The 14,951-nt window shown below is 57.9% G+C and overlaps 1 protein-coding gene across 1 annotated transcript in view; it reads left to right on the forward strand.

The window, feature by feature from the left end:
• Window positions 1-14,430, forward strand: part of PPARGC1B (PPARG coactivator 1 beta) — a 49,347-nt gene extending 34,917 nt beyond the window's left edge. Inside the window, exons 3-12 of the mRNA XM_063169071.1 lie at window positions 533-742; window positions 2,440-2,550; window positions 3,220-4,252; window positions 4,735-4,771; window positions 5,093-5,157; window positions 5,548-6,295; window positions 6,809-6,884; window positions 7,629-7,750; window positions 8,028-8,182; window positions 9,750-14,430. Coding sequence (XP_063025141.1) covers window positions 533-742; window positions 2,440-2,550; window positions 3,220-4,252; window positions 4,735-4,771; window positions 5,093-5,157; window positions 5,548-6,295; window positions 6,809-6,884; window positions 7,629-7,750; window positions 8,028-8,182; window positions 9,750-9,853 — 2,661 coding nt within the window. The 3' untranslated portion in view covers window positions 9,854-14,430. The remainder of the gene's footprint in view (window positions 1-532; window positions 743-2,439; window positions 2,551-3,219; window positions 4,253-4,734; window positions 4,772-5,092; window positions 5,158-5,547; window positions 6,296-6,808; window positions 6,885-7,628; window positions 7,751-8,027; window positions 8,183-9,749) is intronic.
• The last annotated feature ends 521 nt before the right edge of the window (window positions 14,431-14,951 follow it).

The following is a 14,951-nucleotide window of genomic DNA, read 5'->3' on the forward strand; positions in this document are numbered from 1 at the left end:
GGCTGTGCTCTGGGCAGGATCTCTCACAGAGCCCTGGGTGCAGCAGTGCAGGAGGGCTGAGAGCCCCTGAGCAGCTGGAGGTGCCTGTGTTTGGGGGTTCTCAGTGAACACAAAACTCAGCGTGGTTCTTGTCACAAGCTGTGGCATCAGGCCAGCGGTGCAGCTTCCCCTGTGCCCTCCTGGGAGGCTGTGCCCTCTTGTCCACTGGGCAGCCCTGGCTGAGCTGACAGCTCTTGCGCTTGTAGAGTCAGGAGGATTTGGGCCAGGAGCTTTTTCCTGACAGATCCTTCATCTGCTGCTGTTTGCCTCGTGGTGGGGTGGAGGGGCTGTGGGGAGAGAAGATGCTCTGCTTCATTCTTTTCCTGGTGGGCTGCGGGTGGACAGACTGACACTGCTGTTCCAGGTCTCACAGTGGGGTCACTAGGCAGTGTGGGAGCTGGTGTGGCTCTGCTGGTCCCTGTCCCCCATCCAGCGTCCTGGGGACCCTCTGCTCAGCCTAACCCCTGCTTTTCTTCTCTGCTGCTCCTTTCAGATAATAGACAGCGAGAACGAAGCGCTGCTGGCAGCCCTGACCGAGACTCTGGATGATATTCAGGGAGATGACATGGGCCTGGCTGCCTTCAGAACTATGGAAGAGGGGGACACGCTCAGCCCTGCCACCACCTCACCTGCCCCCTCCCCCAAACCCACCGCCCCGGTCACGGGGGGCCCCCCGGCCCCCGAGGGTGATGAGCTGTCTCTAGTAAGAACCCACTTCCTACTGTTTAAGGTGGATTTGGATGAGCCCCAGATAAGCCGGCTGCATGGGTATGATAGGAAGCCAAGGTCTGAATTTTTTCATTCTAGGCTTAAAACTCTCTTTAACCGTCAATACCAAAGCATATACTTGTATTGTATACGTATACATGTTCTGCATCATTGCTGTCACCTCCATCACCATCCTCACGGGAACCAGCTGTGTGTATACAAACCTATCTCTGGGCGGGGTGGGGGCGGGTGCCAGAGGGCTGGGGGCTGCTTTGGCACACCCACACCTGCTTTTAACCCCTCTGCAGGTGTGGGGCTGCCCGGGGCTCTCCCTGGCTCATCCCAGCCCCATGCCCATGGGCAGTGGTGGCTTTTCCCCTGGCTCTGCCCTGGGCCGAGCTCCCTGTTGTCACAAGCTGAGTGTCAGCCCCTGCCCTCGGCTGTCAGTGGGAGGGTTTGACCCTCCCTGTGCCTTCCACCGGAGCCCCTCAGGGGCTGTGTGGCCTCCAGTCCCCCCAGCTTCGGTGGCTGGAGCATCCCCTTGGTTCCCGGCAATAGTGGGGCTCCAGCCCCGCTCCCCTCCCTGCCCCGGGAGCGTTCCCTGCCGTGCCCGGGGGGTTCCCTGGCACAGGACCCCCCGCCTGCCGCTCACAGCACCCCCGAGCCCCCAGCCCGGCCCCGGGGTGTCCCCGCGGTCCCAGCCAAGGGGAGCAGTGACATCCAGTGGTGACAGCGTGCATCTCCACCGCGCCCGCCCCCAGGGGTATATATCACACATGACCTGTATGTGTATATATAGGATGTATACGTTGCAGGGGCGGGGGGGAACGGGAGCTGGGCGCTTCCACCCGCAGGAGCCTCTCTCCTGAAGCCTCGGGTGCCCCGGCTGGCATTTCCTGGCCGACCTTGACCCGGGCACCCCTTTTCTATCAGCCCCAAGCCCCAGACCTGTCTCTCCTGCAGCCCCCGGTGCCTACGCAGTCGTCTTGCTGTTGAGCTGTTGTCGCCTCCGGTTATAGCGCCACACGGGCACAATCTCAGTTGTTGTTGCTGGGTGTGGGGTCTGGGGGTTTTTTCCCTCCCCCTGACCAAAATTGGGGTTGAGCAGAAGGATAACGTGCTGGCCCTGCCATCAGAAGGGGTGGCACTGCGGGTGAGCTGGGGAAAGCCCCTCTGCAGCGCCCGTGGGTGTGACACGGTGCTGGGGGAGATCCTGGCAGATCCCACAGGGATCCGCATCTCCAGAGAGCCTTGAGAGCTCGTTAATGAGTCGAGGCCCTGTCTGGATGTTTTGGCTAAATGAGCCTCACACGGGGACTCAGCGAGCTGTCCAAACCCATCACTCACACCAGTGTAAAGCCTCTGTCACCTCAGGGCAGAGCTGATGGAGTGAGAAGTTGGGATGACCCGAGTGGGGCTGTCCCTGGGAAGCAAATTCCCTCCTGCACGCTGCCCCAGCCTGCCTGGGATCCCTGGGCTGAATGCTGTGGGGACACCCTGACACAGACAGGCACCTGCCCCACAGCCACGTAGGGTGGGAGCTGCTAACCCTGACCCTCCCTGCCTGATGTTTCTTTGCCCCATTTTTGGGTGGGATGCTCGGGGATGGGTGTGCTCACACGTGAGCCAAGGGGTGCTTTCTCCTGCCCTCGCTGCGATGCCGACTCCTTTTCTTGCCCCTTCTCTCTGCAGCTGAAGAAGCTGCTCCTGTCTCCGTCCCCTCCGAGCTGCGAGGCCCAGCGGGACGGGAGCGCCCGGCGCCCGGGGACCCCAAAGTGCCGGCCCCCACGGCCCTGCACGAAGGTACACACAGCTCCCGGGGGACGGCCCAAAGGATGCTGCTGGGGACTGTGAGCAGCCTCTGGGCTGGGCAGGGCGTTGGGAACAGGCAGGCACTGTCACCCACAGTGCTCCCATCCCTGTCTGATGCAGTCTGGGCTCTGCAAAACTTTAGACTCTGTGCTGTGCTAAGAAGCACCTTGATGTCACTTGAGCCCAGGGGGGTTTGGCCTCTCCCAGCTTCTCTGAGCACCCCTTTGTGAAAGCCCCGTGTGTTCCATCCTTGGTCACCCCCTTGCCCCCCTTCCTGCTGACTCTCAGCCCAAGCCAAGGCCTTTGGCCAGGAGTCACTGCCTGTCGTACTGCAGAGCCCACCCCAACGCTTGAGCTGATCTGAAACCCGGCAGAAGGTGCCATGAGAGATTTTCCTGCTTTGTTAATGGTAATTGTGCAGTGCATTAGGCCTGGCCAATTAGATTGTGTGGGAAGAGCAGCAGATCCCTCCTGGGGAGCAGGAGCATCCTTGCCTGCAGGAGGGGCAGCACTCGGGGCACGGGGCTGACCCCAGGGAGGTTGGGGTGCTGGTGAGCCACAGCTGGGGGGTGTGAGGGTGTGGGGGGCTCTGTCAGCCTCCTCTCAGTGGCTGGGGGGCTCTGGGCTGATTTTCTCCTTTCTCCTCTCTCCTCTCGGAAGGTGGAGGGTCCCCGGGACAGGAGGGCGAGCGTCCCGCAGGCACAGAGCCGCAGCTGCACGGAGCTGCACCGGCACCTCACCTCCAGCACCTCCTGCTCCCAGACCAAAGCCCCCCAGGCGCCCGAGGAGTGCCCCGGCGGCGGCCGCCACCCGTCCCCAGGTGACTGCGCCCAGCACGAGGACGACAGCGACTCCAGCGAGGACTCGCTGAGCTCCGGGGACTCGGCGGAGGAGGGCCCGGGCCCCCAGTTCTCCTGCGAGGGGGAGCTGCACTCGGTGCTGGAGCTGATCCGCTACATGCACACCTACTGCCTGCCGCCCCGCAAGCTGCCCGCCCGCGACCCCGCCGAGGGCCGGCCCCAGCCCTGCGGCAGCCCCTACAAGAGAGCCAAACCCGACTGTGCCCCCGGGCAGGGCCGGCCGGGCTGCGCCTGGCAGGCGGCCGGCAGCTGCAAGAAGCCCGGAGCGTCCTTCTCCATCCTGAAGGAGCTGCTGGCGCGGGACCTGCTGTGCGACGTGAGCAAGCCATACCGCCTGGGCAAGCCCGTGTACGCCGCCCTGGCCCCGCCGCCCGGCTCCGGCTCCCCCGTGCCGCCCGACGGGGAGGATGCCGGCGGGACTCGCACGCCCAGAGGCAGAGCAGAGAGCGGCGAGCCCCGGCAGAGCCCCGAGGCGGAGGCGCCGCGGGAGCTGGGGGCCCTGGAGGACGATGCCGGGAGGCAGGAGGGGAAGGCGCCCCGCAGGCAGGACAGCGCCGCGTATGCCGTGCGCCGCTCCAAGAGACTCAACCCCGAGCTCGGGCACTGGCTCTCCTTCCTCGAGCAGCCCCACGCCGAGCCCTCCGTGCCCCTGGGCTGCAGGGAGGCCGCGCCCTGCCCGCTGCTGGAGGGGCTCTCTGCCGAGGAGCCGGCGGCCGAAGTGGAGGTGGGGGGCACGGCCCCGTCGGCAGAGCCCCAGCCCCTCTGCCTGGGCTCCCCGGGGGACGGAGAGGTGGCCACGGAGAGCCGGCGCTGTGCCCTCCTGGAGCAGACAGGTGAGGGGCCTGGCCACCGTCACTCTGCCCACTGTCCCTGGTGTGCCCGTGCTGCCCGTGCCATCCCTGCCATGGGCCGGTGATGCTGCCCGGGTGCTGGGCACTCAGCTGGCAGGAGAGCTGTGAGCAGCCCCCTGTGCTGCCTGGCTGTGGGGTCCCGTGCATGGGCAGCTGGGGGTCTGTTCTCTTTTGGGGTGCTTTTTCAATCCATGGGCATCTTCTGCCTCGGTTTGCCTGTCCTTGTAATGAGGTGGAAGAGTTGGTGTGGCCATAACCCCGCAGGGACCAGGTCGCCCCATCCCTCCAGCTTTTTCCCTGGGTTTGGGCTCTGGGGTTCAGCTGCAGTGGTACCCCAAAACCCCAGCAAGTTGCAAGTGCAGGAGTGGCTCAGCCCTGCCAGTCCCTCTCAGGTGGGCAAAGCCCTCAGTGGGCACTGCAGGGGTACAGCCCCACTGGTAACCTGCTTCTCTCCTGCCTTTCAGAAACACCCAGGTGTCTCACGCTGTCCTTGGCACAAACGTAAGTGCAGGTGGGGCTGGATGAACCATTCTGGGGCTGGAAACTGCCTGGAGTTGTGTGGCTGGGCAGGGCCCCTGCCGGCAGCACAGGGAGCTGTGTTTGCAGAGCACAGGGTGCGAGGAGCTGGGAGAGTCCCATGCCCAGGGCAGGGCATTTTGTGTGTGCCCTGGAGCTGCTCACCCCACTGCCCTTGCGGGGTTACTCTGTCAGGCACCAGCCAAAGTGGGAGGGTTCACTTGTGGGAAGGCTTTTCTCAGCTTGCTTTTGGGTTTTGGGACTGTGTTCACCTAAACACTTTCCTGGTTTTCTGCTCTTCTCCAGTGACCCAACCTTTGGGAAGAGAAACTTTGAGCCAATGCTGACTGTGGAGCTGTGTGGGACAGCAGGTAGGATGTGCTTTGAATTCTTTAGTTTTGTAAAAATGTACTCTAGGAGGGGGCTCATTCACCCTAAATTCAGACTGGAGTCATCATTCCAGCCTACCCAGCCAAGGGGGCACCTTCATCCCATTCACGCTGCAGACACAGGAGCCTGCTGTGCGCTGCCGCATCCAGGAGCAGCTCAGGGGAATGCCTTTGGGGTGGGAGGAGATGTTCAGGGGGGCCCTGCATGAGCCAGGAGGGAAGGGAGAGTCCTCTGCTCCCCACTGGGATCAAGGCATCCTTCCTGTTCCCCCAGGTGCCACTGGATGAGGCTATGGGGGCAGCCAGGACTGGGGTGGGGCAGGGCAGGCCGGAGGGGCAGAGCTGACTCCTGCCCTTCGTTTGGGGCTCCAGGTCTCACACCGCCCACCACTCCGCCATACAAACCCGCCGAGGAGGACCTGTACAAGCCAGACATCCCGCAGGAGGCCGGGAAGGAGGAGGGGATGGCCCCCAGCCCCGGGGACGCGGCAGCCTCGCGGAAAGCGCCCAGGAAGCACCCGGAGAGGACGGAGCTGTTCGCCCACCTGAGCCGGGCGCGGGCGCTGCCCGAGCAGCAGGGCGTGCTCAAGCGGCCCTTCTCCCGCTCCTTCGGGGACCACGACTACTGCCAGGTGCTGAAACCCGAGCCTGCCCTGCAGAGGAAGGTGCTCAAGTCGTGGGAGCCCCTGAGCCAGGTGGAGACGGAGCACAAGAGGAGGGTCCCGGCCGCCCACTACCAGGGGCTGGAGCTCGGCAAGGACGCGGGCACCGAGATGCTCTGGAAGGACGGCGTCAAGCAGCTGAGAGACCAGGAGATCAGAGCCAGCTTAACAAAGCACTTTGGCTTTCTGGACAGTGCCCTCGACGACGAGGACATGGTCTTCTGCAAGACCCCCGAGTACGACACCGTCTTTGAGGACAGCTGCAGTGAGAGCGGCTCCCCCGTGGAGGAGGATGAGGAGGAAGAGGAGGAGGAAGAGGAGGAGCACAGCGACACCAAGCTGTGCCTGAGGAGAAGCGCCCTTTCCAGGGGCAGTTTGCATTACTGCTCCCGGAGCAGGTCCAGCTCGGGCTCCTCGTGCTGCCGGTCGCGGTCACCTGCCAGCAGACGCGCCTTCAGGTACGGGCACACCTTCAGGGGACATGGGCACTGGTCGCGTCCCCTGAGTTTTCAGTGTGGTGCAGGGCACTTCCAGTGCTCTCTGCTCCGCTGGCACAAGTCGTAAAGATGCTAATTAATGAAAGAAAAAGTGTGAAAATAATTGGTGCTGCAAGTGGTAAAGATGTTAATTAATGAAAGAAAAACTATGAAAATAATTGGTACTGCATCAGTCACCGCTGCCAGTGTCAGCCATGGCCTGAGGAAGCAGTGGAGGACTGAAGCAGCCAGGGGGTTCCATGGGTGGCAGGGCATGGGCAGGACCCAGGCCTGGGAAGGGGCAGGTGCTGCCTGGGGACACCCTGGCATACATCAGAAAACATTTTGCAGTGTCCTTTTCAATGGGTCCAGACCCCAGTCTCTCCTTGGCTCCCAGTGCCCCCACTCCTGTGGGTGTCTCAGCTTCTCACTGATGTTTGAAGCTTTCCCAGCAGCTCCCCCGGCCCCGGGCTGAGCTCCTGTCCCTCCCTGCAGGTGTGAGAACGGCGAGCAGTGTCAGGGCGGCAGCGGGCAGCGGGGCCAGCTGAAGAAGAGACGGGAAAAGGCCATCGTAAGTGAGGGGGGACCCCACGGGGACACAGCAAGGCCAGCCCTGGGCTCATCTCCGGCTCCCAAAAGCAGAGTGGAGCCCTTTAGCCCTGGCTGCAGCATCCCTTGGTGCGAGGCCAGTGTTAAACAAGGACAGGGGCTGGTGGGGGGAGGAAAACCCAACGTGCAGCAGGAGCCGCCAGCGATTGGCCACACACGGAGTCCTTGGCACAGGGATGCCCAGAGCCTCCTACGCTGGTGCCTCAGTGCACTTGGCACTGGCAGTTTGTGGGGTGAACTGGGGAATCCCTGATGGCACAGATATGGCCCTGCTGCATCCTCGTGCACCAGGAACCTGTGGGCACATGGAGGGAGCTGGGAGAGGAGTGGGCACATGGGAGAGTAAATTGGTGCTCCCTACTGCTGTGCACACACACTCACACTCACACTCACACATGCTGCTTTAGCACTTCTTCCTGCAATGCAATTGGATTTTGCCACTGGCAATTCTTGGGACTGTATCCCACATTTGCCAGGAGAAGCTGCAAGAATGCAGGAGAATTTTAAAAGAGAAAAGGGGGCAGTGGCTGCTCCAGCCTGGTTATGGCTGTCCTGGGGGTGACACTGTGACCTGGCTCCAGATCCTGGAGATGTCAGGCTGTGTCCGTGGCAGTTTCCCAGTGCTGGCTGCAGGGGCTCCGCCACAGCCCATCAGCAGCACAGAGGTGCAGGGTCCAAGCCTGAAAGCTTTTGGTTGCTTTGGCAGGGGGAAGGCCGGGTGGTGTACATCAGAAACCTCTCCAGCAGCATGAGCTCCAGCGAGCTGAAGAAACGCTTCGAGGTGTTTGGTGAAATCGTGGAGTGTCAGGTCCTGACCAGGACTAACAGGTGGGTGGGCAGTGAGCTGTGGCTCAGGGCTCCAGCAGCTACAGGCAGCTCCTCTCCTCAAAGCCCACAGCACTGCCAGGCAGTGCCACATCAATCCCCTGGGTCAGCCGAGCTTGGTCTCGGTCTCAGTGCTTTTGTCAAGGAGATTCAGTGTGCCCAGAGCTCCAGGGGCATCTGTGGGATGGAGGAGTGGGAGAATGATGGGCCAGGGGTGTAGTGCTGCATCACAAGGGCTGTGGGGCTCATCACATCCTGAATTGTCTCTCTGGTTGCTCAGGGGGGAGAAGTACGGCTTCATCACGTACCGCTACTCCGAGCACGCCGCCTTATCGCTGAAGAACGGCCCCTCGCTGAGGAAGAGGAACGAGCCCTCCTTCCAGCTCAGCTCTGGTGGCCTGGGGCGCTTCTTCTGGACCAGATACGCTGACCTGGGTGAGGAAGCAGCAGCTGCTTTGTCTCTTTTATCAGCACAGAGCTGTTAGAGCACTGGGCACCGCTGAGCCCTGGTCACGCAGGGATCCCCAACGCCTGCAGAGCCTGCAGGAGAAGCCCACTGCCTTTCCTATGGCTCATGGGACAGGTGGATTGGGGAACTGGGGAGAAGGAAAGAAACTGGTGTGAGGCCTCAGGGTGTGCTGGCTGCAGAATGTATCATCACAGCCCAGAGTGTTGGGTCTCAGCTGAGCGCAGCCCATCTTGTGTCTGCTGAGTTTCTGCACAGCGCTGGAGGCTTTCCAGCAGAAAACTCCCTTCCCAGGCATTAGAGAAGGCAGTCAGCAACATTTCATTAGCCCAAGAGGTGATGTGGGTGGTTTGCTGCTCTGCAGGACAGATTCACCAGGCTGCACATGCACTCTGGAGCCAAAGTGACAGCACTGAAATGTGCTGTGCTCGCATTAATAATCCTTTCAGTGCCTCAGCAAGGTCTCAGGGACTGTGTCACCAGGGCTGCAGCCTGAGCTGAGGGCCAGGAGCCAAACCCTGTGCTAGTCGTGCAAGAGAAATGTGTCCTGGGCTTTGCCCAGCCCTCCTTGCTTCAGGTGTTTCACCAACACTGCATGTTTATTTCTGTACCCTCTGCAGAGGCTGAAGGGTTCTGGATATCACTTGATGAGTGAAGGACTGAGGTCCAGAAAATAAAGCCCCAAGTCTTGACTTACCTCCAGATGCCCCATCTGATTCAAGTACTCCCTGATTTTTTTTATCACCTTGCAGTATCTGCTCTGCTTAGAGCAGCCATCCCTTGACTTTGATCGTGGGCACAAATGTCCAGTGTTCACCTAAATAAACCCCAGAGCCTCCCATTTTGGACACAGAGAAATTAGGAACCAGATAGCACCCTGTGAGGAAGATGGTGACCATGCAGGGCTGTGGGGAGGGGGGCCAGAGCTGTCCTCCTGCCTAAGAGAAGCCCCCTGAGTGCTCCTCACCTGACTTCTGCAGAGCCATCAGTCACCCCCTTCCTGCACAGCCCAGCTCATCCCTAAAATCCTGCTCCTCCTGGTACAGGATGAGAAGGGGAGCTCCCAGGCAGAGGGGAAATGCAACCACACCATTCAAAAATACACACCCAGAATGTTAAGCTGCTGTGAAATTCGGCAGCCTTAGTTCTGCTGTGTGCTGAATTCCCTGGGCTTTCCAGGGGCACTCTGTGTTCAGCTCCTGGCACAGGGCTGGCAGTGGAGCAGGCTGGCTCTGCCACCAGCACAGCTCCCATGGGATGGCCCTGTGTCAGCCCTTCCAAATTCAGCTGCACACAGGAGATTTTTTCACCCCTGGCAGTGAATGCCAGTGGTGTGTGCCCTGCCCAGCCGGGCCTGGCTGCAGCCCCCCTGCCCCAGCTCTTTTCAGTGTCACCATCACCGCTGTGCCCAGCCTGGCTGTGCAGTGGCAGGGCGGTGAGCAGTGCCCTGCTGTGCCTCAGTTTCCCTCCCCACGAGGCAGAGAGGACCTAATCCCCCTGCCTGACCCGGCTGTCCTCTGTCCCTGCCATCCCCAGATTGCGGCACGGACGAGTCGTCCCCAGCTCCGGTGAAAAGCAAGTACGAGACCATGGATTTCGACAGCTTGCTGCAGGAGGCCCAGCTCAGCCTGCATCGGTAACAGCCTTAACCTTGGAGGAATACCTCAATACCTCAGTCAAGGCACTTCCAATATGTTTACGTTTTCAAAGAAATTATTCAGTCTATGGCAAGCGAGAGAGCGAGAGAGAGCGAGAGCACGCCCGCAAGAGAGAGAGACTGCTGTCCCCTGATCGATGTTTACATTGAACAAAGCTGCTTCTGTCTGTGAGTCCCCATGGTGTTGATGTCTCACTGCCACACGTTAGTCCCCCCTCTGCTTCTGACTGGTTGTTTTAGGGTGAGCCTAGGAGCCCCCCGGCCCCTCTTCCCCCTCCCAGCCCTCCCCATGCTCCCGCCGTGGAGTTGCAGCTGTGTTCACCATAACATTTTTTGTCCGTAGTGTGTGATGATGAAATTGTTCATTGTGAATAGAATCAGGATTACAAACTAATTTTTAATAGAAGAAGAGAAGAAAAAAAAAAGTATATACTTAAAAAAAATGTATTTATGGCTCAGATGTACTGTAATTCAGATTTATTGTACCGCTTCCTTGATTTTTAACTATGCACTGTAATGAGGCACTTGCCACTCAGCAAATGGGGGGTCAGAGCAGTCAGAGAGCTGACATTCCCCTGCCTCCCCTGCTGGCAAACCGGGGTGCTCGGTGCTTGCCCCGGGGTCACCCACTTTGCTGTCAAAGCCATTCTTCGTGCTGGCGTGGCCCGAGCCCCCAGCATCACCCCCATGCTGAGCTGGGTGCTGGTGGGTGATGGATGCAGCTTTGCAGGCTGCAGAGGCTGGGAGAGGGATGCAGTGCCTGCAGCCAGCGCTGCTCCGGCCTCCGCTGCCTTTGGAGCCAGGAGAGAGGGGCTGGGGGCTGCAGCCAGCTGGGCAAATGTGTCCTGCTGGCACAGCAGGGGCATGAATGTCTCCGGGCCATGTGGAGGAGCTGGCTCCTCTCCAGCTCCTTGGATGGCTGCGAGACTGGCCAGGCCCTGTGGCTTGATCCACACTCGCTTCCACACCCTGCAAAGCAAGCGGGGCGAGAAGACCTGTGTGTGCTTCCCACTGGGCAGCCAGCCCAAATCCAGCCCAAAGTAAGGCCAGCCCCAAGTGCGGAGAGCTGGGGCGGGCACAGCACCCACACTGAGCACCCACACTGAGCACCCCCAGCCCCCTGCCCCGTAGCTGATAAGCCATACACGTCCCAGCACCCACCCGCACCCCGGATCCGTCCAGCGCCCCGGGGCACAGCTCTGCCTCTGGCCAAGGGCCCTTGGCGCTGGACTGAAGTGTAAAATGAACTTGTGGACTTGCCCTCCACGTGTGGGTGTGGTGGGAAGGGGACACAGCCCCCACCAGCCGGAGCAAAGCCCACCACCAGCCGGCCAGAGGCGCTGTTTTCCCAAGGGAGCGGGAACCTTGCCGCTCCTCAAGCCATCGCCACCTTCTCCTTTTATTTTTGAGCCCCAGAGACCACTAGGGATTCAGCCATCCTCTGTAGATAGAATATTATAGCCTTAACTCTGCCAATAGATAGATTAGAGTCTCCTGGGGTCTCCCCTCCCCACGCCCTGGGGGTTTCACCCCCGGTTCCCTGGGTATGTTCCGTCCTGCAGGGAGAGCGACCAAAGCCTGGGAAGTGGCACAGGATGCGAGGCCAGGAGCCGGAGCCGTGCCAGGGTGGGCCCTGGCAGGAGCAGGAATGCCGGCAGCGCCGACACCAGCACAGTTCCCTGGCTGTTCCCTCGGGAGAGCCGTGGTTCTGACAACACCAGCCCGGCAGCGCCAGGGCCCGGGGCCACCGCGGGGTCCCCACGCTGCCACCGGTGACCATCGCTGCCAGGGAACAGCCCTGGTGCCATTCCAGCCTCAGCAGAGAAATCTGGCGCCTCTCCCACCCCTAAATCCCCCGTTCTCATCCCACCTTAGCGACCACGAGCAGCTCTGGCCGAGACTGAGCATCTGCTATTGGCAATTGCCTCATTGTAGCTTTGCCTTTTTCTGTCCTAGTATTTCCTCACGATGATGATGTTTACATGTGATTGCTATAGAGCTTATGTAGAATGTATATAGCGACACATTTAGGGTGGGTAGTACTGTCCTGTGCTGTGCTGATGTTTTTCAGAAAACGATCAATCCAAAAGAAAAAAAACCAACAAAAAAAAAAAAAAAAAAGAAAAAAGAAAGAAAGAAAAAAAGAAAAGCAAATAAGTGGAATTCTTCCATCTCCCACTCAGCTGGGGGCACCCGTGGCTGGGCCCCGCTGGGGATGCATCAAGGGTGGTGGAGGGGAAGGGTTAGTGCAGAGCTGGGGGGCTCCAGCCCACGCCAGGGGATCAATCAGTCACTTCCCAGCGCTGCTTTTGGCAGACCCAGCCCCAGCATTTCCCAGTGTTTTCCTGTGGCTGGGTGCCCTGCGTCGGCCCCAGCCCAGCTGCTGGGTCCTGAGGCCGGTGCTGGGGAAGGGAAGGGCTGGTCCTGCACAGAGCTCATCAGTACTGCAGCCCTAGGGTAGGAAGAGATGCAATAAGTGGTCTTTGTGGTGCCTGAAGCCTATAAGTGGGGTTGGGTTTTCTTTTTTTGTTTTCTTTTTTTTTTTTCTTTTTTTTTTGTTTGGGTTTTTACTTTTTTTCATTCACTTGGGATGATTTGTTTTCCTTCCTCCCCAAAAAAATCTTTCCAGACTTATGCACTATGCTTAGAGCCCCTTGGGCTGTATGCTGCCTGCCCTGGGGCTTCCCCCACCTCTTAGGACTGGGTGAAAAATAAATTTCCACTTGATTCTTTTTTTTTTTAATTTTGTGGGGTTTTTTTTTTTTTTTTTTTTTTTTTTGTTTTTTTTTTTTTTTTTTTTACTCTAAAGGTGTCTTTAGCTCACAGTGCTCGAGTGTGCAGGAAGGTGGGTCAGGCACAGGGGCAGGTGAGAGCTCCCTCCTGAACTGCCTAAGGGAAATGGGGCAGGAGCAAAGCAATGCCCAGGCACTGCTGCCAGGGAAGCCAGAGGTGCCCAGAGCTTTGCAGGAGCTGCCAGGGACTGGGGATCCCCCCCCCTTTCCCAAGGATTGCCTTCCCATCCCACCCAGCCTGTGGGACCCTCACACCCCAGCCCCCTGCAAGGGCTGGGGATGGGCAGGAGAAGCTGGGAGCAAAAGGGTTTATTCCGGTAGGCAATAAGTCAGGAGGAGATTTATTTTTTTAAAGCTGTGTGAGTATAGAACGCCCCCCGGCCGTTTCCTGCAGGTGCTGTGGGCAAATGCTGAATGTGTGAAGAGTTTCTGATAAAATGCCCCTTTGCTTGTTTTGCACAGGTTTGCCCCAGAAAAACTCGTTGTTCAGGGGCGGCAGCAGGTTTCTGGCTGGAATCCAGCGCGTCCCTGAGGCTCCGCAGGGAGGAGCAAACGTTTCTGAGTGTGTGGGCTGAATGCAGAGGACAATCCCAGGTTTTAGGTTGGATGCTGCCCCAAAGCAAAGGTTTCTCTCATTTCCTCAGCACACCTTTCAGGAAGCAGCAGCTCAGTCACCTTGTTGCAGTCCTGGGTCTGGTCTCAGCTCTGTGCCGTGCAAATCAGTTTTGCAATTGCAGATCAACATGGTTTTCTCCCTTTTTTGGGGATTTTTTTTTCTTTCTGGAGGTCTGCTGAGTCCTGAGGTACTGGTGTTGGAGCTGAACTCAACACCTGTTCTGTTCTAAGTCCATCCCTGACAATCTCAAGCAATACAGAGCCAAATGCAGCCTTGGGGTTTCATTTTGGGGTTTCATTCCTCTTCCCTCGCCCTCCCCGGGGCCAGGGGCAGCAGCAGGAGCTGGGGAGGGAATGTGTGAGTGCATGTGAGAAAGAGAGAGAACGGTTCAATTGATGCATTTCTTCAGAAAGGTGTAAGAATTTCACCTAAAAAGGGGCACATCTGCTTTGTTATTTATATAAAAAAGCTAAATTCTGTGTTTTTCTTCTTTTTTTTTTTTTAATGTAAAAGGACACTGCTCATAATTATTAGGGGCCAATTCTGCCTCTGTTGCTCATGCTCAGTAAGTACAACTTAACTCTGCAATTTTCTACTTGCAGAGTAAGTAAAAGCAGAATTGATCCCTCTATGATTAAGAATCAAGTTTTTAGTATTTTTTTTTAATTGGTAGTGGTTTTTTTATATTTCACTTAATTTTTCCCCCAGTTCCGTTCTGTTGTGTCCTTATTTATGTAATATACTTTAACCTTAAGAGATGGCATGGATTCTTATGCCTTTCCTTTATTATTATTGTTATTATTTTTAAAAAAAGAAAAGAGATTTATTTCTAGTGTGATTTAACTGTCTACCTTCTAAAATGAGAGAACGTTTTCTTGTATTTTTACATTGTCAGATTCTATAGTTTCATAGATAATTTAACCAAATCGCTCAATGTATTCTCTATATCTATCCAGTGGGTATAAAAGTTCTATTTTAAATTGTGTAAATACTTCAGAACTGGCTTCTTTTTCCAGACTCCCCTGCCGTGGAGTTTCTTGTTTACATCAAAAAGACTGTAGAATCTCTACGCTCATGTACTGTAAATAGTGAAGTGATCTGCCTATAAATAAACGATAACATATATACTATAAAGTGGAAACAACACAAAAAGGAACCAGTTTGTGCTGCTATACTTTGGTTTTTAGTGCAGATCTGCTCGGGGTGAGGTGTTTTCCTGTGCCAGGGCCAAGGGGGTGGCAGAGCCCACCAGCTGCCAGGGATGCAGCTCCTGCCTGGGAACATCGCTGTCTCTTGCTATTTTAAGTGTGCCTGCTCCCAGTTTAAGTCATGCACTTGGAGTGGTGCCACTGCCACAGGACCCTTCCTGAAGGAACTCCTCAGATGGAGGGGGTGAAAAATGCAGCTGAACATGCTCCTCAGAATTTCAGGAGTGGAGTAAGAGGGCAGGAGAAAATGTGGACAAGGCTGCAGGTGGTGATGCAGCAGCTGAGCAGCTGAGGCCGGCAGCTGGAGAGCCCCTGGAGCCAGGAGAGCAGGCCCTGGGAGCCAGAGTGCTCTGCCAGGGGCAGGGCCGTGTCCTGGTGCCCTGGTGCCTGCGGCAGTCCAGGCTCTGGGAGGGATGTTTGGAAGGCAGGGACAGGCGCAGCACGGGCACAGCTCCCCCGGGCACA

The sequence above is a fragment of the Melospiza melodia genome, chromosome 14 (assembly GCF_035770615.1).
Source record: "Melospiza melodia melodia isolate bMelMel2 chromosome 14, bMelMel2.pri, whole genome shotgun sequence".
Lineage (NCBI taxonomy): Eukaryota > Metazoa > Chordata > Aves > Passeriformes > Passerellidae > Melospiza > Melospiza melodia.